Here is a 21,965-nt window from a genome sequence, read left to right on the forward strand (position 1 = left end):
AAATTAAAATAAGTTATTCTAATTAGAACTATGAATTAAAACAATGAATTAGGATTAATATAAACCAAATTCTAAATCAGAATTATTCTACTTGGATTTCAAAATACTAATTGCTAGTTGACTTTAAATATTAATTGGAAATACTGGATTCCTTTAGGAACTACTCATGGATTGGCCAGAATGAAAGTTATGACCACTAAATAAGTTCACAGATGAACATTAAATTTATAGTTTATGATTCAGTAAATACCACTGATACAGATATATACATTGATCATTATGAAAAATAATATACATATACTTATGGAAGGTGAGTGCAACTCCATTGTTTATGGTTAATATTTTACACATATTTCTTCTTGGTAAAGTGGCTTTGAGGATGGATTCTGGGTTTGCATTCTGGCTAAGACTTCTTTTGCCTCAATGTTCTTGCTTGGAAGATGAGTCCATTCAACTTGACCTAGCTTACAGCTTTGTAGGGAGACGAATAAAACCATTAAAATGGTCTGGTACCTAAGCATTTCAGTGTGTGTGCTTCCTGGAGCTCTACAGTGGAACCTAAATGTTTGGTTACGTAGGCATTAAATTCAATATCTATGTAGTTGTCGTTCTTCAATTAACACAATATCTTCTTTAACTCACCAAACTGCACTCCTTTACCTGATCCGAAAATAATTCACCATTTAAAAAGCCACACTAGCTTCCTTTTCTAAGTTAGAACAGAGTATTTTCAACTAACAATCCTGTTTGAATACATAGATCACACAGAAATGTCAATGAGAACAGATAATCTTTGACCACAGCCAGCCAGTAATTCCTAATCATAAAAAGAAAGAAAACCCTTCATCAAACAAAGCTGGGTAGCGGTGGTGCATACCTATAATCCCAGCTACCAAAGCTGAATATGAAGCCTGTGGCTCAGGTGGAAGAATTCTAGTCATGAGACAAGTGAAAGCAGTTGGCCCTGAATTGAAAACCCAGTACGCTTGCACACACAGTACACACGCCCCCCTCCTCCTCCCCCCACCCCCGCAAGGATTCACAGTTTCTGTGAAAGAAAAGAGCATCTGGTGATGTTTGACCACGAAGCCTGCTCTGTACCTATGGCTCCGCAGCCAATGTCTTAGCTAGCTTGTCCAGTGGATCAGGCAAGGACACTTTCCAGCCTCTGAGAGTTCACATGGACACTGTCCTGACAGCACAAGAGACTCTACATAAGAATGATTCCTTATCTACTGGCCCCTCCTGGAGGGGCTCTAAAAGTAAGCCATCTTTAGACACCCTTTAGCAACATTCCTTGCAGTCTCTTCCACTGGCATGTAGAGGATCAGAAGTGTGTATGGAGAGGGGGTGGGGGGAAGAGGGGCAGAAGAGCTTCAGACTGGGTCTAGCAAAGAGGGAGTCCTGATGTGGAGGCAGTCTGAATCAGCTGACCACAATCAAGGTCAGTGGTACCCATAGTTACAGCGACCCATCCTATGGGCCTCAGGGTTTGACCATCACTTCCCATTCAACACGATGTACACTTTTCCCATCTTGACGGAATCCCACAGCCAGCTTCCTAATCTCCCTCGGAAGATCCCACTCTCACCCCTCTTCCTCCAGCCTCACTTGTATCCTCGTGCATCTTACTAACTTGGCAGGACAGGGTGACTCCAGAGTCACATCTGCCACTTTGCCTGCCACCCAGGCCTCCTCACATGAGCCCTTCTGCCTTCAGAGCTCAGCTTGTCACTGGCCACATGTTTCTCAGATGGCCTGCCTTGAAGATGACAATCTGCTTTGTGGCTGTTGCAGATAGCTCCATAAATGAGTCTGCATGTTGGATAAATTGGGGTGATGACTGTGTAGGGTTAGTGGCTGTTCTGGGCAGAACCCACTTGAGGGCAGAGATTGTTGTGCACAGCCCCAACTTCTTTCACAGAGAGGTACAAGAGGAGGACAAGGATGGGATTGCAGTGTAGAAGGGGAGGATTCTGATGTAAAAAAGACAAAATAAAAGGAAAAGGTACCTTGAAGACACTAGCAGTGGATAGAGACCTTGTCCTGTCCAGAGTTATGGGGCTGGGGGGAGAGACAGAGCGGAATGAGAACTGATTCCTCCAGTCAGAATTAAAAGATTTGAATTCCCATACAAATTCTGTCTGCCCAAGTGTCAGATTCCTGTCCTGACGCTTCTTCTGAGTCCACAATGCAGGGGGCTGTCACCACACACTGGTGCCCATGGGCAGGGGCACATGCTGTCTCTGCCACCCACCCACAGCTCCAATTCCATGGGGGACATCCAGAAATGTTCTGTCCACAAATTCTTGTGCTTTCCACAATGAAGCATCCCAGCTGGGTTCTGAATGTAACAGAATTTTATCCTCTTATAGTTCTGGAGGCCACAAGTTCAAGTTCAAGGTGCAGTCAGAGCTGAGCTCCACTTGAAGGCTCCGATGATGACTTCGTCTGCCTCTCTCTGGCTTTCAGTGTTGCCAGTCTCCTTTGTCTTCCATAGCTTGTGGTCTCACTGCTCCAATCCCTCCCACCATCTCCACATGGCTGATTGTGTAGTCCCCAGGGCCAAATTCCCTTTGGCCTTTTAAGGGTATCCATCATGAACTCAGAGCCCAGTAAGATTGATCTTTACTTCATCTCTGCAGTCACTGTTGCTAAATGAGAGCCTTTTGTGAGACTCCCAGCGGACATGAATGTAGAGAGGATTCTGTGTAGCCCAGTGCAATTACAAAATGCCATAGGAGTTTGGGTCATGGCATAGAATGTGTGCCCCTCTCTCAAGACAGCCGTGCTTCCGTGGTGACCCTGCTACAGGGTCAAACCCAGGCTCCCAAGTGAGAATGAATATCAGTATCAATAATACTGGCATCTGTAGGTCTGTGTACAACTTAAAACTTTTTGAAAGTCTTTTTCGTATACTATTCCATTTGATGCTCTCGTGGAATAAGATGGATTTTACTTTCCTCAATTAATAGGCAGCAAAGCTGACTCTGAGATGCTAAGTCACTTTTTTCAAGGTCTTAGTTACACAGCTTGTACATACAGCAGGCCCTGGAGCCCCCACCTGTTCTTTGCATTATTGTCATTCATGTCACCAATCTCTGCCAGCAAACACTGTTGTCACCAGCATTCACAATCTAAACTCACAATATTAAAGTACCTTGTTTGCTGGGTGTTGGTGGTTCACACCTATGATCTTAGCTCCTTAGAAGGCTGAAAACTGAGGACTGAGGTTCAAAGCCAGCCAGGACAGGAAAGTCTAGGAGATTCTTATTTCCAATTAATCAACAAAAAGCTGAAAATGGAGCTGTGGCTTAAGTGGTACAGTGCTAGCCTTGAGTGTAAACGCTAAGAGAGGCAGCGCTCAGGCTCTGAGTTCAAGCCCTTGAGCCAGCATAAATAGTGAATGAATAAATGAGTGTTTAAATAAAACACCATCTCTATCACTGTCCCTCCCCCAACAAAAACTGTTCATGAACTGTACTTGACAGTTAACTGTGAACTTGGGTTAGAGTTCAGCAGCAGTTTATTCCTGGGCTGGATTTTGAGCTTTTGAATTCTGGAGATGTCCTCCGGGTTCACTTGATGCTAGGCTACGTGGGGTAGACACTGAATCAGAGCAAGGACTTACGACACCATTGCTCATCATCATAATTCTTATCATTTCGCGCTTAGGAATTTTCTTGAGGCTGGTACTGGGGCTTGAACTCATGGCCTGGGTTCTATGCCTTACTTTTTGTACTTAAGGCTAGTTACTCTGCCACTTGAGCGACAGGTCTGCTTTGGGCTTTCTTTCAGTTAGTTGGAGATAAGATTCTCCTAGACCTTTCCTTCCCTGGCTGGCTTTGAACCTTGACCCTCACATCTCAGCCTCCTGAATAGCTGGGATTACAGGTGTGACCACTGGCTTCTGGCATGAATTTGTGTCCACAGGAGCTGCTGTCTGGCCTCAGCAGTGAGGATGCCTGTGGCATTTCCAGCCCAGTACCCGAGGCAGAAGCTTCTGGTCTCCCTCCACTCTGTTTACAGCTTTGAGTACAAGGCCATCTGTTTTTTATCTTACAGACCACGGTGACTTTTGTTTTCTCTTTCATAGGAAAACATGACATTCTCTCCCAGGGTGAAAAACTGCCTTCCTCTTCATCTATGTCCTTCCTGTCAGACCTGGCACCAGCTCTCACAACGGGCTCCAGGTAGCCACAGGGCATGTCTGACTGAGACTCTGACTGTGGGCACCACGTGCTCTGCCCTCTGCCTGCCCCGGCCCAGGATGGCTGCTGAGACACAGCCCTACCTGGCCAGCACCTGCAGACGTGGGAGCTGTGCCCTGGGGCACATGAGTTATTAGCAAAATTCCCTCATTAAAATGACCTGTGGGCCTGGTATTTGAAGTAGGTGGGTGTGGAGATTGAAAGAGTCTCAAGTGTTTTTCTCGGCAAGCTGTGGCCAGAAGAAAGAGGAGGAGCCAGAGGTTTAGAGGAACCACAGGGTGGTGAAAGAAAAGTAGCCCGATCAGCGGGAAAAGAAAGCAAGTTCAAGCTCCTGGACCAACAGGGGCTGGGAAGGGTGCACAGATGATCCAGGGCTGCCCCGGGTGCTGCTGGGAGGAGATGGGCTCAGCTGCAGAAGAACAAGTTAGCGGGTCACAGGTCACCAGCCTGTTGCTGGTTAGAGATAAGAGTCTCACAGTTTTGTCTGTCCGGGTTGTCTTTGAGCTACAGTCCTCAGATCTCAGCCTCCTGAGTGGTTAGGAGGACAGACATGAGCCATACACCCGGCCCAGGTCCTTTGGATTTATTCTTGAAAGTAGGAAGAGACAACATCTTGATTTTCAAGTCTTGTAGAAGTGGAAGCTCACAGGGGAAGGGCATGGGATGGACAGTCAAGTCAACTCCCTGTGTTCAAATTCCAGCTTGGCCACTTGACATCGTGGGGGGCAAGTTATTTAATAACCTCTCTGAGGTCCCTGCTTTGTCTAGAAAAGCGAGGGGAGTCATAGCACAAGCCTTACCACAGACGAAATGAAATCATGAATACAAGGCAGAGCACTAAGATACCCTCAGTAAATACTAGGAAAGTTCTTATACGTGTGACAGCATGATTCCATAAGTACTTGGTGTGGGGGGGGAGACTCACACAGAGAAATAGAGACAGAGAAGAGGGAGAGAGAGGGAGGAAGGGAGGGAAGGAGGGAGGGAGGAGGGAGAGAGAGAGAGAGAGAGAGAGAGAGAGAGAGAGAGAGAGAGAGAGAGAGAGAGAAAGAGAGAATGTGTTATTAGTTCAGCAGGTGATGGCCCTGCTGCAACAGGGCCCAACTTCAACTTGAACTTCAAGTTCAAGTTCACTTTGGCCTCAGCAGCTGGCAGTCTTTGTAAGGTACAACTGGGACTGGCTGATCCACTATGTAAACAAGCCAGGACAGCAACATGTGTCGTTTCCCCCGACGCCAGTTTGTCCATCCAAAATACTAAATACTAAACTGCTTTATTTAGGCAGCAAGAAGGTCACAGGGTGAGCTTTCCTGGACACTCTGGGGTGTGATGGGACAATGACATGCTCTCTACGGCCATGGGGCTTGACTCTATGTGAAGTCCAACAGTCCACGGTGGAGTAATAAAATCACGGCTGGGCCCTGCCTTTCCATGGGCCAGGGCCCACACTCTACCTCTTGCCACATCTGGAAAGAGGCTAAACTTCAGGACTGGGAATGCAGTCCCTGCTCCTTCTGTTAATGGGCTAGGAGAGGCACACAATGCCAGATGAATGGCTCAGAACTACTTCTTGCCCTGTTGGGGACCGTGGTGAAAGTTCAGCCTGCCAGGTTCTTGGCAGGTTCTCTTCATGCCTGCTGGGGCCTAAGGGAAGCTCTCTCAGCCCCAGTCAGACCACATGATCCTTCACTTGCTTCCTGGGGAGACGGCAGCTCCACTGTGGCTCTTGTCACTCTCCTCTGTGTAGGTTGGGACCCATGAGTCATCTTCTCCTTTCGGGGACAGTTTCTGGGGATGTGAAACTTGCCCTCTGTCATGAAAAGAAAGATTGCAGGCAAAGGCTTTGTCTGCCCTGGGGGAGCGTCTCCTAAAAAGCACGACATTTTTTTCACTCCCTCTTCCCAATGGCTGTACAGGAAAGCAGGCCAGGCTTACAAACATGAAACTTCAGAGAGATGGAGAAAGGGAAAACAAACCAAGGCAGTCAGGCTGGACTTCACGAACTCTTTACGAATTCAGGAAATCCCCAGATGTTCCAAGGTTACAAGGCGATGTCTCCCTGGACTTCCAGGTCTCATTCTGACCACAGACAATCAAGTACTCCAATGAGCGCCACCTTGGATTCCAGGGGCTGTCTGTATGAGGAGCCGTTTTCCTAACGTGCTTTCAGTTTTTCTTTCTCACTTTTCCACTGGAATAATTTCACGGCCAGAATTCATGCTTTTTTGCTCTTCTTCCATTTCCTTACCCAAACACCTCTATTTTTGACAGTGGAGCTGGACAGTTCATTTATTTAGAGGATTTGTGAGAAGGGTACAATTCCTTTAAGTTCCACTTAAATCTCCTTGCTCCTTTGAGGTAACTTGAATGGAAATGTTGGGTTTACCTGCAAGCCAGACTGAACACCCAGGACTTTCAATACTGGACTCAGTTTTCCATAGAGCAATGGGTGGTTTAAAAACTAGCCGTTCTACTCAGAGGAAAGCAAAGGCATGTGAAACATTTTCTCTTGAAAATTTCTGCCTAAGTGACTGGTTGGAGGACAAGGACTCCCTCTGTATCTTCTTCTGTTCTGAAGCCATAAAATATCGCTGGATAAATGAACCAAACAATTCCTAATCAGTGTCACTTGGGCAGTCAGTTCTTTGTGATGTCAAACTGCCGTTGGAAAGCCTGGCTTCCCTTTCGGAGGCTACCTTGGTAAAGGAAGGGGTAGGCCAGGCTTTCTTTTCCCAGGGCATTGCCCTCATCCCCCAATCTTTATCTGGATCCCAGGATACAACCACAGGTCAAAAAATAGAAAAGCACACTGCGTCTGTACTAAGTATGCTTAGGCCTCCTTCTTGCTATTATTCCCTGAATAATAGAATACACGACTAACATAGTGCTAAGGTCGCATGTGCTCTCTTAAAAGTCGAGACATGATTTATAACATGTGGGAAAGAAGGATGTGTGGGAATTGTGAATAAACCTGCTGTGTCACTTTATATACAGGCCTGGAGCATCTATAGATTTCAGTACCTCCGTGTGTGTGTGTGTGTGTGTGTGTGTGTGTGTGTGTGTGTGTGTGTAAGAGAAAGAGAGAGAGACAGACAGACAGACAGACAGGCAGGCAGGCGGGCAGACAGAGGGGTTCCAGAACTGGAATTAACCATGGAGGATGAATGTATCACTCAACCTCTCAAACAGCACGATGCTCTCATGAAATTCTGCATTTCTGTTCCCCAGATTTAAAAATTTGCTTCTGATTGTCCTTCTTTCAGAACCAGTTCCCCAGATCTCAGCGACCTAGGCCAGTTTTATACCACACATTATCCAAGACCCTGAATTCACAGCTGGCTTTGGGCCAATGTCACACTTGTTGCTTGGTCCCTCCATCCAGAAGAGTCTTCTTGTTCAACACACGCAACTTTTCCAGGCTTCACTCGCTTATCAGGCTGTGTACCCCATGAAGGGACCACAGAACAGATGATCAAACTGACTTCATATAGATCGGCTGACAGCTCCTTACCATTGGTGAACTCACACCCAGGGCTATACAGCTACACCCAGGCCACATACAGCTAGCCAGAAGGGCCAAGAGGTGAGCCCTTGAGGGGACAAGGTAATCTGGGTCCTTAGTTCCTGCCCAAGTAAAATTCCTGTGCAAGACAGAGAAAAAGGATAGGTGGGCTAGAGGCTGAGAGGGAAGAAAAAAGCTTTGGGCAAGCCTGGACTGCAAGCTGACTTCTCTATGTTAGGGACATTTCCCAGACATGGTGTTTTCGTGCTGGTCACACATATCTAGGGCTGGCTGAGAGAGGAAATGAATTTCCAGTCCCCAGCATGCTACAAAGATGCTTCCTGGACCTCAGACTAAGTGTCCTTCTACCATTTGTATCTGGTAACGACAGCTTTCTGCTCACAGTCTGCTGGCCGTGCTCTGCGATGCAGGGACCAAATGCCCGGGGTAAATTTCCAGACCCTTCTCAGTATTCCCATCCCTGCTTTATGGCCTAGAGGGAGAAGCCCCAGAATATCACTCAGAAACTCAGCAGGCCAGGTACCTTCTCCTCTGCACCCTCTGCTTAATGCCTCCATCTGAATTTGTCACCTCCAGGTCTCATCAGAGACCACAGTTTGCCCTTTACTAGGCTCTGCATTGCGGCTCACTTCTTCCTATTGTACCTGCCTTTGCCGTAATACTGTCCATCCAGGATAGAGATCCTCTGCTTAACTGTCACCCTTTATGAGTCCCACAGCCTATCATTTTTCTTCTCTAGCCTTTGTACCTTCAAAGCCCAGTGCCTGACTCATAATAGGCATGCAGCACATATTCATAGAATGTATGAATGAATGAATGAATGAATGAATGACATGCAAAGAAAGGGAATAATCATAACACCATGGAAACAGATGTGAAGCGTTCAATACACAGTCATTGCCTAACAAATAACTGTAACTACTACAGTCTTTTTTTTTTTGCCAGTCCTGGGGCTTGAACTTAGGGCCTGAGCACTGTCCTTGAGCTTTCTCAAGGCTAGAGCTCTACCACTTGAGCCACAGCACCACTTCTGGCTTTTTCTATGTATGTAGTAGCGAGGAATCAAACCCGGGTCTTCGTGCATGCAAGGCAAGCACTCTACCATAAGTCAGACTCCCGACAGCACTATTACATTTTTTTGTGTGTGTGTATGTATGCCAGAGCTCGAACTCAAGGCCTGGGTGCTGTCCCTGAGCTTTTGTGCTCAAGGCAAGTGCTCTACTACTTACTTGATCCACAGCTCCACTTCCACTTCTGACCTTTCTGATAGTTAATTGGAGATAAGGGTCACACAGACTTTCCTGCCTGGGCTGGTTTCGAACCATAATCCTCAGATCACAGCCTCCTAAGTGGCTAGGATTACAGGCATGAGCCACAGAAGCCCAGCTAAATCTGTATTTCCATGGGGTTATTACGGAGCAGAGGTTCAGAAAGTGAAGCACAGTGGCTGCGGTGAGATCTAAGCTCAGGGACTGTGCTAGAATTCACAGTGAAGAGTACAGCAAGAACTCTCCCCGTTTAACATCCAGATTAACCGACTCTGGTTTATCCGTGGCCGTAAGGAGAACACCGTTGTGGGTATTCACTTGTGAAGCCTTAAGAAAGGCTTCCGGGGAACAGGCAGGATGGCTTGAAGCACCATGCCAGGCAAGCCACGGTGGCACCTACCATAAAACACTTCTAAGCCTGGGTGGAGGCAGCAATTACCACTCAGGAAGAATGTGATGCTGCGGGTGCCAACGTTGGCTGCAGCCCTGTCCTATGCAGAACAAAGGGATTATTCTGCTTCATTGTTAAAATGCAGTGTTTATTGTTAAAATACCATCAGAGGGGCATGTATGAATCATAAATATTTGCATGCTATTACTGTTTGGACAAAAGAGTTGGGCAGACTAAGTTGGGAGAATTTCTTTTCCCATGGGGGGAAAGAAAACTGCTTCGAATTACAGTACATATTTAATTTCATCTGGTCCATTGCTAATCTGAAATCTCAGTGCAGATAACCCTTTCATGACCTCAGAAATCTTCGGAACCAAGAAGGAAGAATAGGAGCTGAGGTTTCCACTTGAAAAATTCACATACACTTCATGACTAAGATGGGAAAAAGACTTCCTTTTTTGTTTTGCCAAGGGTCATTTTGGACAGTGTGTGTGCGTGTGTGTGTGTCCCTGTGTGCTTGTGAGCACATGCTGAACTCAGGATCTGGGCACTATCCCGTAGATATTTTGCTTAAGACTATTGTTTTACTACTTGAGCCACATGTCCAGTGCTAGCTTTTGGGGTGGTTAATTGGAAGTAAGAATCTCACAGACATTCCTGCCTGGTCCAGCTTTAAACTGTGATCCCTAGATCTCAGTAAGTAGCTAAGATCACAGACACCTGGCCTCTTGAGAACATTTTTAACATTACTATGGGCGCTACAAAATCAGTCCAGGAAGATGGGTGAAGGGCAGATAGCAAGACGGATAACATATCTGTACTGGCACATACCGTACCAAATGATTTTGTGAGCCCCCACCCACCTTGCCTCGATGACAGAGTTGCTGAGTGCCCTTGTTTACTCGATCACAGAAACTCCTGTCACTGGAACAACCCCAAACCTAAGTCTTATCTCACGTAAGCAATCCTCTGCATCTCCTACTCCAAGAACAAAGGTGGGGCCATACAACAAAGGCTCTGACAGGTCACAAAACCAAGGGCAGGGCTCTCCAGCCTTCCTGGGGCCTTGGTAACCTCTGTGGACATTTCCGGTTATTACACCAGGGCGGTGAGTGACACAAGTTACTGGAGAGAAGACAGGGATGTTGCTGCACAATGCAAAGCACAGCACCACATCAAAGAGCAAGCCCTTAGACCATAGTGGGTTCAAACTGAGACACAGGCCCCCAGCAAAGTGTTGATACTGACCATTAGGCTTTCCTGTCTATAAAGTATAATTCGTCATGTAGATATTTAGTAAATGACCACCAGACACCAGCCTGATCTCTGAGGTGACCACATGGTACTTTTGCACCTAAGGTTTATGTCTTTTGCTTTGTAGAAAATTCTAATAATCATGCTCCTGAGGGTTTCCCAGCCCATCAACATTTCTTCTCTCCAGAGACTGTGTGTCAGTGGATGTCATGTGTCCTGTTGCCTACTACTGACATTCGGAGTCTTTTTCCTCTAGTCACCTTTGCTCCCATTCACAGCACTGAATATGAGGAGCTCCTAGCAGACTGGCTCAGAGGACCACACAGGGAACTCTCATTCTAACAGTTAAACCTAACGAGTCGCAAATAACTGGCCACAGGACCCAGCTATGCATAGAGCTTGTCACTATGTGCCCGGAGCTTTGAGGAAGAGACTAAGGTCCCCAATATTAAGTTCATGCAAGCAAATGAGTGATCAATGAGGAACAAGAAAACAATCACAGCCAAACTAGGTCATGAAATCCAACCTCTTTCAGCTAGGCACCAGTGGCTCACGCCTGTCACCACCCCCCCCCCCGGGCTATTCAGGAAGCTGAGACCTGAAGATCACTTTTCAAAGCCAGTCCAGGAAGGAAGAGCCTTGAAGGAAAACCCTTGAGACTTATCTCCAGTTAACTACCCAAAGCAGAAGTATAGCTATGGCTCAAATGGTAGAGCAACAATCTTGATAGGAGAACGCTAAGGGACAGCATCTAAGCCTTGAGTTCAAGAAGATCTGGTTTGAGTTCAGTATTGACAAGACTCTTGGTTTTTTAAATCATTTCTCCCTGGATCTCAGTATAGAAAATAGGCGATTGCAAAATGAAGGTACCCACATGGGCAAGTGAAGATTTTCTGAGAGTCCCATCAGTCACCAAGCTAGCTGTGGGCACAAAAACAGGCTATTCTCTTTGAGATGTTCTGGCTCCCTAAGAAGCTGGCAGAGCCTCTGCTTGCTACACCTGTGTGGCCTTTTCCTAGTGGCAGCTGCTGGTGGAGAGATCTTCAGGTAGCCGATGGCAATGGGCCAAAATGGAACCATTTCACGGTTGCTAGGATGTTTCCATGATTAAAAAAATCTCTTTTGTCTCAGAGAGGTAAAAATTCAGGAACTAAAATTTAGGAACCAAAAATTTGGTACAAATCCAAACAAAAGTAATAAATCTGATAATCTCCTTTATATCTGTATTTATTCCCAACGGGGAACCACAGAGACCCTCCTCAAAACTGATAAGCAGAGAGGCAGCTAAGATAATGAAGTTGACATGATCCTTAGCTGCTCATTAATAAAAACCAGATAAGCCAGACACTCCCTCCGTGTGGCCCACTGCCATAATCACAGCTACTCTGGAGGCTGAGATCTGAGGATTGTCCTTCAAAACTGAGCAGAGTAGTCTGGGAAAGTCTTATCTCCAATTAACTACCAAAAAGCCACAAGTGGAGCTGTAATAGCTTCAACTAGTAGAGTACTAGCCTTGAGCAAAAGAGCTCAGGGACTGAGAACTCAGGTCCCAAGTTGAAGGCCTATTACCAGAACAGAATGACCACAACCAAAATAATAGATTCAAAGTAGACACTATCGGCCACATAATGATTTCACATAAAAAGAAGGGAAAATGTCTGTATAAACCCCAAACCAGTGGCTTGAGCAAACCAGAGGTTTTCATCCTCCCAGTCCCCTCCAGGGAGATCTGATAAGTTCACAGATAAATCACTGCACTCAGGTCACCCATCTTCACCCAACACCATTATTTGCACAAGGTGACTCAACAGGAGCTACGCACTGCCCTGGGGTGCTGGCTAGCCTCTCATTCACTGGACAGGAGCTACTCAGGGTCAGGTGACAGTATGTGCAGCCCATCCACTTGTGCTGGTTGTAAATCCCAAGGTAAAGGCAGGGAGTGATCTAAAAATGAATGGGAAAATTACTTCTATCTTCTTAGAGAAAAACATGGTTTGAGTGGTTCGAAATGAATGCCTCCTTGGTGAGGAAATCAGAGGAAACACATTTCAATCAAGCAGCAAATCAGTATGAACCTCTTACAGGAGGCTCTGGGGGTCCCTAGGGTCTATGGGGCCACCACTGTCTGACATCCCAGTGGAGAAAGTACTAGAAGAGCAAGCGCATAGTTCCTGAATAGGCTACACTACCTGATAGAGAATGACAGAGGCCTGGCAAATCAATGGGACACAAAGTGAACACTATCATTCACTCTATCCCTGGCCTAAACAAAAGAACATCTCTATCAAAGGCACATCCAAGCCAAGGATGGTAGGCAGGCATCACCCCAAATGTGCTAATGCCTGTTTATCAACATAACTGTCAAGTGGGCAATTCACTACCCACCCCCCCAGCCACACCCTGCCAGGGCAGTGACAAGTCTGGTGCATTTGAATGTAATCACAAGCAGCATATTAAATCTACGTTGCTCATGCACTAATTTCTGTTAATTGCTTTTTGGGGGCTTTCAATGAGAAGATGTTATTCATAAGGATTTAATCCTCAAAAACATTTTGAGCCAAGAAGTCTCTCGATGGAAACACATACACACATGCATGCATGTATGCACTCATGCACACACATACTCCACATTTCTGGGTAGGAGTCCTAAACCCTGCACATGCCCAGTGCTGGCGACTCATACCTGTAATCTTAGTTACTTATAAGGCTGAGATCTGAGGATCATGGCTCAAAGTAAGCCTGGGCAAAAAAACCCAAGAGACTCTCATCTACAAATGACCACTAAAAATCCCAAAGTGGCAATACAGTGCCAATCTTGAGTAAGAGAGCATGAGGCTCTTTCAACAAAGAAATACCTTACATCCCTTCTATATGGACCACACAGTCAACACTCTTGTCTTTAAATTCTACATCTGAGGATTCAGCCAGCCACAGAACAAAAATATTTGGGGAGGGCCAGAAGTCTGGCCTAGTGGTAGAGTGCTTGCCTCGCATGCACAAAGACCCAGGTTTGATTCCTCAGTACCACATACATAGAAAAAAGCCAGAAGTGGTGCTGAGGCTCAAGTGGTAGAGCTCTAGCCTTGAGAAAGTCCAAGGACAATGCTTAGGCCCTGAGTTCAAGGCCCAGGACCAGAAAAAAAAGAAAAGTGCATCTGTACAAAACAGGTCTAACAAACTACACACTATAACAACTATTTATACGACATTAACATCTATTATGCATAATAAGCAATCTAGTGATACTTTAAAGTAGATGAGAGGATGTGAGTAGGTTATATGCAAATACAGGGTGTCACTTTGCATAAGGGATTTGTATGTCTTCAGAGTCTAATATCAAAGGAGCAGGTGTTCTGGGGCCCCACCTCCCTAAGGTGTCAGGGGCAGACATACAGGGATGCTCATCTACATCCCTTTACTCCATGAACTTCTTTAATAATCATCGGCTGAGAAGAAACAGTCGCCAGACAATGTCACGCCATCTCTACCTCAATGAGTCATTTTTCTTTAAAAAAAAAAAAACTCCGTTTTAAAAATCCAGAAACATAGACTATGTTCTTCCATAACCAGGATCCTGCACATTTCCTTGCCCTTCACCAACCAGCACAAAAAGAAAATACAAAACTGATTTATTAGAACCAGAGCCATGTGTCGCCATTGGCTGGATCCCTGTTTACGTCTGTAAATGCTTGCTGTTGAAACAGGAAGCTCTAAAAATCATTCAGGCATTATTTCTCTCAGAGCCACTTTCTGATTGATAGTCTTTCTTGAACTGGCTTCACCGAATGTCAGCCGGCTGGCAAAGAAGGGATGAGAGGGTGGATGGACAGAAAGAGAGCAGCTTTTGCCCCTCCACTGGAAAAAGAAAATTCATCCAAGCAACTTCAATCAAGGAAAGCTGTCTGACATCGTCAGCAAAGGCTGGAACATCATAAAATCAGCAAGGAAACGATGAAGGATAAATTATAGCTGTTTTTTTCCCTTGTACTTGCAGTAAGGATCTTTTCTGGTTCTTGCTCCCATTGGGCCACCCTAGGATTTAACAGGGCAAGGAACAACTTGCTTGAAGACAGTGTTGCTCTTCTTTCATTGGCAAAATGTAAAAGAGAATAAGAAACTTGATCCCTAGGCAGAAATTTTATATCAGACCTTGCATGCAAGCTTAAGACCTGCCATCAAAAGGAGGTATTTGCTATGGTCGGCGGAAGCTTGCTACATCAGAGGTTGGGTCTTTTGGGCTCCTATTTAAATCTGAAGAAAAGATTCTAGTCAATATCCTATTTTAAAGTGTGGATCGATAACAAGAGATAAGAAGAAAGGGAAGGGATGGAGACTTTATTTTATTTATTTATTTATTTTTGTACCAGTCAGTATTAGGGCTTGAACTCAGGATCTCACTCTCTTGGTTTTCTCTTTCAAAGCTGGCACTCTGTCGCTTGAGTCACATCTCCATTTCCAGCTGTTTGCTAGTTAATCGGAGATAAGTCTCACACTTTTCTGTCTCATCTGCCTTGGAGCCACCATCTTCAGATCTCAGCCTCCTGAGTAGCTAGGATTATGAGTGTGATCCACCGGTACTAGGCTAGAGAGTTGATTTTTAATATCCCTCATATCTTTTCCTTTTATTCGCCATAGGAGATCTCAGTGCCAGGTTCTATAGCCTGCTCTGATTACACTACCCATGGAATGTCTCTGGGATTGGCAGATGGATTTGCCCTTCCTGGGTTAGAGAAATCTATAATCACACAGATTGACTTGGATCCTACAGTAAGACCATGAGTCATTCATTTGCTTCTCAGAAAAGGCACTGCATAAAGACATGTGTTCTTGTTTAGAATATAGTACAGTTTATCTTTCCTCAAATATACCTTCTCCTCTATCTCACCTGAAAGGTATTCTGTGCCCCCCAAATCATGTAAAACTGCCTAGGGCTGAAAATCCTTTACATAACCAACATGACATAAATATGAACTAACCCAGATTATGACAGGATAAATATTATGTCTGGGAAGACATCCATCCATAGCAAGAGCAAACGAATGAATTTCACTTTATAAAAGCATTGGGGAGGGTACTATTTAGAAACTGGGCAGGGTTAAAGTTGCCAGGGAGGTCAACATAAACAACAAATGGCACCAAGAAATGAAACCCTTTCCCGGCAGAACACGTAGCCTCATAGAACTGGAATGACACCCTTCACTCAGGAGCCAGGGTCCACGGTGCCCTGGAAAAGAGGCTGTCCAAACAATGACAGACACCCACACATCGTGCCCTCCCTCCCTCCACCCCACCCCGAAAAAGCCTGGACTGACAGTTGGAATATAATCTACTTTTGCAACCATACTAACCAGGCCCTGGCAATACCCAAAGTATAATATGCCACCACAGCTGTCCAGGAGGTTAGACAGCATCTGTCTCCTATTTTTTGTTTCTTTCTTCATTTTCTGGTATCTACTGTATAAAACCTATTACTGAGTTGGGCTTACACGTTCAAAGCAAAAGCCATTCCTGAATCTCCTGAAAGCATACAAACTGCTGGCTCTGGAAACGGAAATTAAACATGAAAAATTTTCAAACATTGCATTTTCCACAACTCTGGGATAAAGGCTTTCAAATGATTTTTCAGAAGTATCAGTGACATTTCTAGAAGATCAAACATCGTAGTGCTAAGATTCATAGAAGGATATGTATGATAGATTTTTTCCCCCTAATTTACAGTGTGGTAGATGACAGAGCTTGGTAGAGCTCTTCTTTGGTTCTAAAGTAAAAATCACTAAAGCTGTATTCACAGATAGATCTGTACTTCTGCAAATGATTAAACACTCCAACAGAGACAAAGAGACAAATCAAATCATTCACAGATGTCACTGCTAAAATGTCTTAAATGACATGACATATTTTCTTGTAATTGAACATATCAACTCTAGGTGTACATTGACATAAACTTTTAAGCTAATTAACTTCACTGAAGAGAATTCCTTTTGACCTCAAACTTGGATTTTCTAGAGGTGACTCATAGTCCCAGGCCACGTGATAAAAATGTTCATTGTTCAGAAAACCTATCTACCTGTGCCCTCTCCTAATCTCAGAGTCCTGGGGTCTTCTCTGAGCTCTCAACCTCACACATCTCCTGGGAGTGGCTATCTCCTCCTCCTTTGTAAAGACATGGTTAATTTACATGGAGATATTGAATCAAAGGAAGAAACATTCCAAGGGGGGAGACCAGATTTACAGTCCAGAGGAATGGAGAGAGAGGAAAAGAGAAAGGTTCAAGCTGCAAAGGCCTTGTCCAATATTTTGAGGGGCCAGTGTAGTGAGCAGGGCCTTAAAAGCTGGACAGGCAGGTTTTCCCAGTTATGGGCTAAACCCAAGTTAGGAGCTGTGAGGCTGGACACCAGCCAGTGCCCAGACAGATCCACTTGGTGGAAGAGAAAATAAGCCTTCTATCTGCCACACTGCCTAGCACCTGAGACATCTCTTTCCTACCTTTCATCTTGTACTATGCATTGGCCCCTTTTGAAAGCCCATTCCCGAGAGAATCTGAGACTGACACAGAAGTGTACGGAAGAAACTAAATTCAGTAACTTCAGGGCTACTGGCTGCCTGGCATGTCAAAGCCAAAGGCTTATTTGCAGGCACATTGGCAAAAGCAGAAAATGAAACAGTAGATTGTTTTAAGATCCCTTCATAAATCATAATGAAACTTTCAAAGGATAAAAGTGAGAAAGATTAAGACTAATGGTTAAAATTAGCAGGAATCATCTGCTCTCTTCTTAATGGGCAGCAAATTGCAATAAAGGAAAGAAAAAGGAAAAGGACAGAAGTAGAAGAGAAACTCAGCCAAGCTTTGATGTGGACACTTGAAAGAAAACTGAATTGTGTTTTAGAACTGCAGAGTGAAATTATGAGACAAAAACAAGTTGGACATCATGATGACTCATTTTACCTTACAGCATTTTCTCCCAAAAGTTTTCTTGAAACCAGTATTATACATAGTGACCATAATTAGGTCAAATATTCCACGCCAGTTCCTTATTTATTGATTTACTGCACTAGTCCTGGCCCTGAAACTCAGAGTCTGGGAGCTCTCCCTGAGCCTTTTTGTTCAAGGCTGTTGTTCTACCACTTGAGCCTTAGCTCCACTTTTGACTTTTTGATACTTTAGTCTCAGGGTGTTTGCTTGCCTGGGCTGGCTTTGAACCATGATCCTCAGATCTCAGCCTCCTGAGTAGCTAGGATTACAAGTGAGAGCCATTGGCACTTGGTTCCTTTTTTCAAAAAAATTATTATCAGACTCCATTCAAAATGAATATTATCCACTTATGGCATACATTTAATTTTCTTTGTTCATTCTAGGCTAGAAAAGACAGTCCAGTCTTCCTTGAAGCTATTTTACTTTTTTTTTTGCGGGGGGGGGGAAGTTATTCAAACTCAAGGGCACACTGGCACAAATCAGCCAGCTGAACGCAAACAATCCACACCTTGGGGAAACAGTTCATTGCCACCCAAGTAAACACAAGCGCCTATTAGTCAGCTACGCCACACAGCCAGAAATGGCCTGAGAGGGATGGGAGACCAAGCCTCCCTACAAGTAAGCATGCTACTTTAGAAATCTTATTCTTCACCATCACCAACATCCACTACAGAATTTCTTAGGAGGAATCAAAAAAATGCCATTAGCCTGGGCCCCCACATAACTCTCTCCGCTTTTATAACCAACACCTGACTCATAGACCCACCTAGATGCAAATGAGGACAATAATATTTTCCATCGAAAAGTGACCAGATGACGCCCAGCTAGCTGCTTCTAAAAGGAGAACTCCACCGGAACGGATTTGAAGATTTCTTGCTAGGCAGGTGGGCCTGTATGTGGCTCTGGGCCCTTTGTTGTTTATGAGAGTCTCACCCACACTACCAACCACTCTTCTAAAGCCTCCAAGATGTTTTCTAAACACACTTCTCTGAATCATAATGCAAATTCCATTTACTGAAAGGCAGAAACTTTTAATATAACAGGGGAGCCCATTTAATGACTTATGCTTTTATATCTTATAGCATGCTTTCCATAAGTGACTATGATTTCCTTTGAACCACCCTGTTATTAACTTAGCACTACCAACATATATTTTCAATCATGTTATATGTTTTTTAAAAATGTTCTCCAGCTATGAGTCTATTATGAAAATGCTCCAGATAGCCAAAATAACAGCAAGAAAAGAAAAAGTCAATACCCATTTACCTCTTTCTCTCTTCCACTAGCCAATTCCATGAGAACATAGTTTCTAATTTTCTTTGTATGTGCACATTTATGTGTGTGTGTGTGTGTGTCTGTGTGTGCGTGTGTGTGTGTGTTGGTTCTAGGTCTTGATTTCAGCACCTGAGCACTCTTCCTTAGCACTTTTCATTCTACCACATAAACCACAGTTCCACTTCTGGCTTTTTATATTGTTAATTGGAGATAAGTGTCTCATGGACTTTCCTGACTGGACTAGCTTGAAACTTCAATCCTTAGTTCTCAGCCTCCTGAGTAGCTTGGATTATATGCATGAGACAGCATTGCCCAACTCTAATATTTTTGAAAGTCTTCAGAAAGAATAATGACTACTCTTATTATACTTAAATGTCTTTGAATGATAGTTATATTTTTTTTCTAATACAGGATTTATTTTATTAGGTATTTATTATGTTATTTTGATTAAACTGGAAGTAACTTTTATTTCTAAGCTATTCCTTACTATACAATAAAATGACAACTGGAAACAAAGTGTCCTATGTATCCCAATCACACTTTTAGTGTAATTTTAGTGGTAATTATAAAAACAGGACATAGGCTCCTACATATAGAGAACCTACAATACTCAGAAGTAATTGAAAACCAGAGAAAATTACAATAAGCCAAGATTCTTTAGTGCCCTAATACTTGAAAATAGGCTACAGAAAGGGACAGAAAAGCATATATTCAAATGAGGTCACCCAGTAGTTTCTTTGGAAGCTGAACATGATTGGAATGTAAAGTGTTACACGCACCTAATCTGCACTCGCAAATCACCAAAAGAAACACAGCAAGGACTCATACTGTCATCAGTGATACTGCCATTATTTCTTCATTTTTTTTTTTGCTATAAGAACGTAAGCTAGCTCAAAACCATGTTCCCTTTAAAACCACTGAAGGAATCAATTGAAATCTGTCCTTTGTCACAGAAAGTACCACTCCTAAGCTTCCATTAAAACAATTTCTGATTATCAAATAGAGAAATCCTATTGTACAACCTTGATTTCCATTGTGGTCTTATATTTTCACAGGGTAGTAAAATTCTAAGGGATTTTGCTGAAATTCACATTTCAAGTTTGGCACGTTGCAAATAATTCTTAAACTAATTTAGTCATAGAAAGCTAAAACAAATTAGGGGCCAGGAGTTTGGCCTAGTGGTAGAGTGCTTGCCTAGCATGTATGAAGACCCAGGTTCAATTCCTCAGCACCGCATACATAGAAAAAAAGCCAGAAGTGGTGCTGTGGCTCAAGTGGTAGAGCTCTAGCCTTGAGAAAGCCCAAAAACAGTGCTCAGGCCCTGAGCTGAAGCCCCAGGACTGGCAAAAAAAAAAAAGAAAAGAAAGCTAAAGAATTATAAAATCTCAGATAAATATTTTTTAGAAGGTCTGGTGTAGCAAGAACAGTATGAGAGACCAGCATGACAACTGCTAGTTTTGAAATTTAAAGGAAAGATTTGGGGGGTTCAAGTGCACTTTTAACAGGCACCTACCTCTTCCGCTCCGACCCACAAACCTGAGGTCATTGAATCTTGCGACTTGGTTCTTCATGGCCGCAGTCGCATTTCTCAGCTCCGCCGAGTAGTTCTCATCATTGCCGGCCATCACAGTGACCAGAGTGCCATCTGGAACATCCCCCAGAGCCACCACCTAGACACCAGCCAAGGGACAAACATAGACGTCAGGAGAGTCACACAAACACCTGTACTGTGACTATTCACCACTGTGCAGACATGGTGATCAGTGATATTGTTATAGTTTTCAAAGGAATAATAATCATAACTCACACACCACAAAAGTGTTTCAGGCAAAGGTTTAGTTTTGACTGCATCATCTATAATTAACTATAAAGTTTCTTTTCTTTCTTTCTTTTCATTTTCTTTTCTTTTTTGATGGGATTGAACTCAGGTCCTTGAACTAGCTAGGAAAGTACTTTTCTACTACGCTATTCCAACCTCACGATAACTAAATATAAATTTTCAAATAAAAAAACTCAGAATCACCTACTCAAGCCAAACAAGGTTTGAAAGCACTGAAGAAAGAGGGTGAACAAAAGGAAAACTTTGAAAAGCTATGTCAGCCCATGAATACAATCATATCTTCTTAATCCTTCCTAGTTAGCATAGAATGTCTTAGGTTCCAATCTACAACCCAACCTATCTTTTAGCAGGGCCTCTACTTGACTTTTCTTTAACCTTATTTCTGCTAAAATTAATTATACCTTTGCTGACCATTCTTAAATGACTTGACCTGTCCCTTTTTAGTCCATTTTTGGTACTCTTACTTGCTTCTATTAGACTGAGTTTCTGTAGCAATGAACTCTAACATATAAGGAAAAAAAATCAGAAGTGTACTTTTTATTAATTACACAGTTGAAAAAAAGGAGAAAAGGGGCTCCTATTTTAAACATTCTTCTCAAATCAAGGATAAAACAGAGTATAACTTTTAAATCTCTGAGTTCCTGGTAGGTGACTAAGATATTTTCCAAATTCAGCTGATCTTTGGAAGGCAATTCAAAATATGAGTTTGTTACCCGGGGCTACTGAAGAAAATTGGTAGATGAGCATTTTTTATATATTCAGGAAATAAAGTAATCACTTCAGGGTAAAATGCTCTAAAAGAGCATGACCTGAAGATGTTTTATGCAATACCCATTACTTGCCCAGCATTTGATGTTTTTTCTTTTGTTTTTGAGACAAGAATCTTGCTATGAAGCTTAGGCTAGCCTTGAATTCACAATCCTCTCGCCTTAGTCTCCTGAATACTGGGGTTGTATATGTGATCCACAATGTCCAGTATCATTTGATTTTTCTAGATGTGATTTTCTTGGTCTAGAAATTCCTTATTGGTTATATTTCCATTGTTTCCATTTCAAAGTGATAGAATTTCAAGCCAATGTTCTCCAAGTTATATTTGTTCCCATCATCTATAATATTCTTTTATGATAGTCTGTCACTGGTGAAATGTGTATGATTTGTTTCGATTGTATAAGCACATTTTGGTGGTTGTTTCCAAACTGGCAATAGAAAAGCATTCCCTAACTTACCCGT

General features: G+C 43.6%; 1 protein-coding gene across 3 annotated transcripts in view; it reads right to left on the reverse strand.

Moving 5' to 3' along the window:
• Runx1 (RUNX family transcription factor 1) overlaps positions 1-21,965 on the reverse strand; it is a 221,612-nt gene that overhangs the window by 66,181 nt on the left and 133,466 nt on the right. For all 3 annotated transcript variants that reach the window (XM_090349145.1, XM_090349135.1, XM_090349137.1), the window contains exon 4: positions 20,409-20,565. In XM_090349145.1, the coding sequence (XP_090205271.1) occupies positions 20,409-20,565 (157 nt within the window). The remainder of the gene's footprint in view (positions 1-20,408; positions 20,566-21,965) is intronic.

Source organism: Megascapheus bottae, chromosome 1 (genome assembly GCF_031878675.1).
Source record: "Megascapheus bottae isolate mThoBot1 chromosome 1, mThoBot2.hap1, whole genome shotgun sequence".
NCBI classification, from domain to species: Eukaryota; Metazoa; Chordata; class Mammalia; order Rodentia; family Geomyidae; genus Megascapheus; species Megascapheus bottae.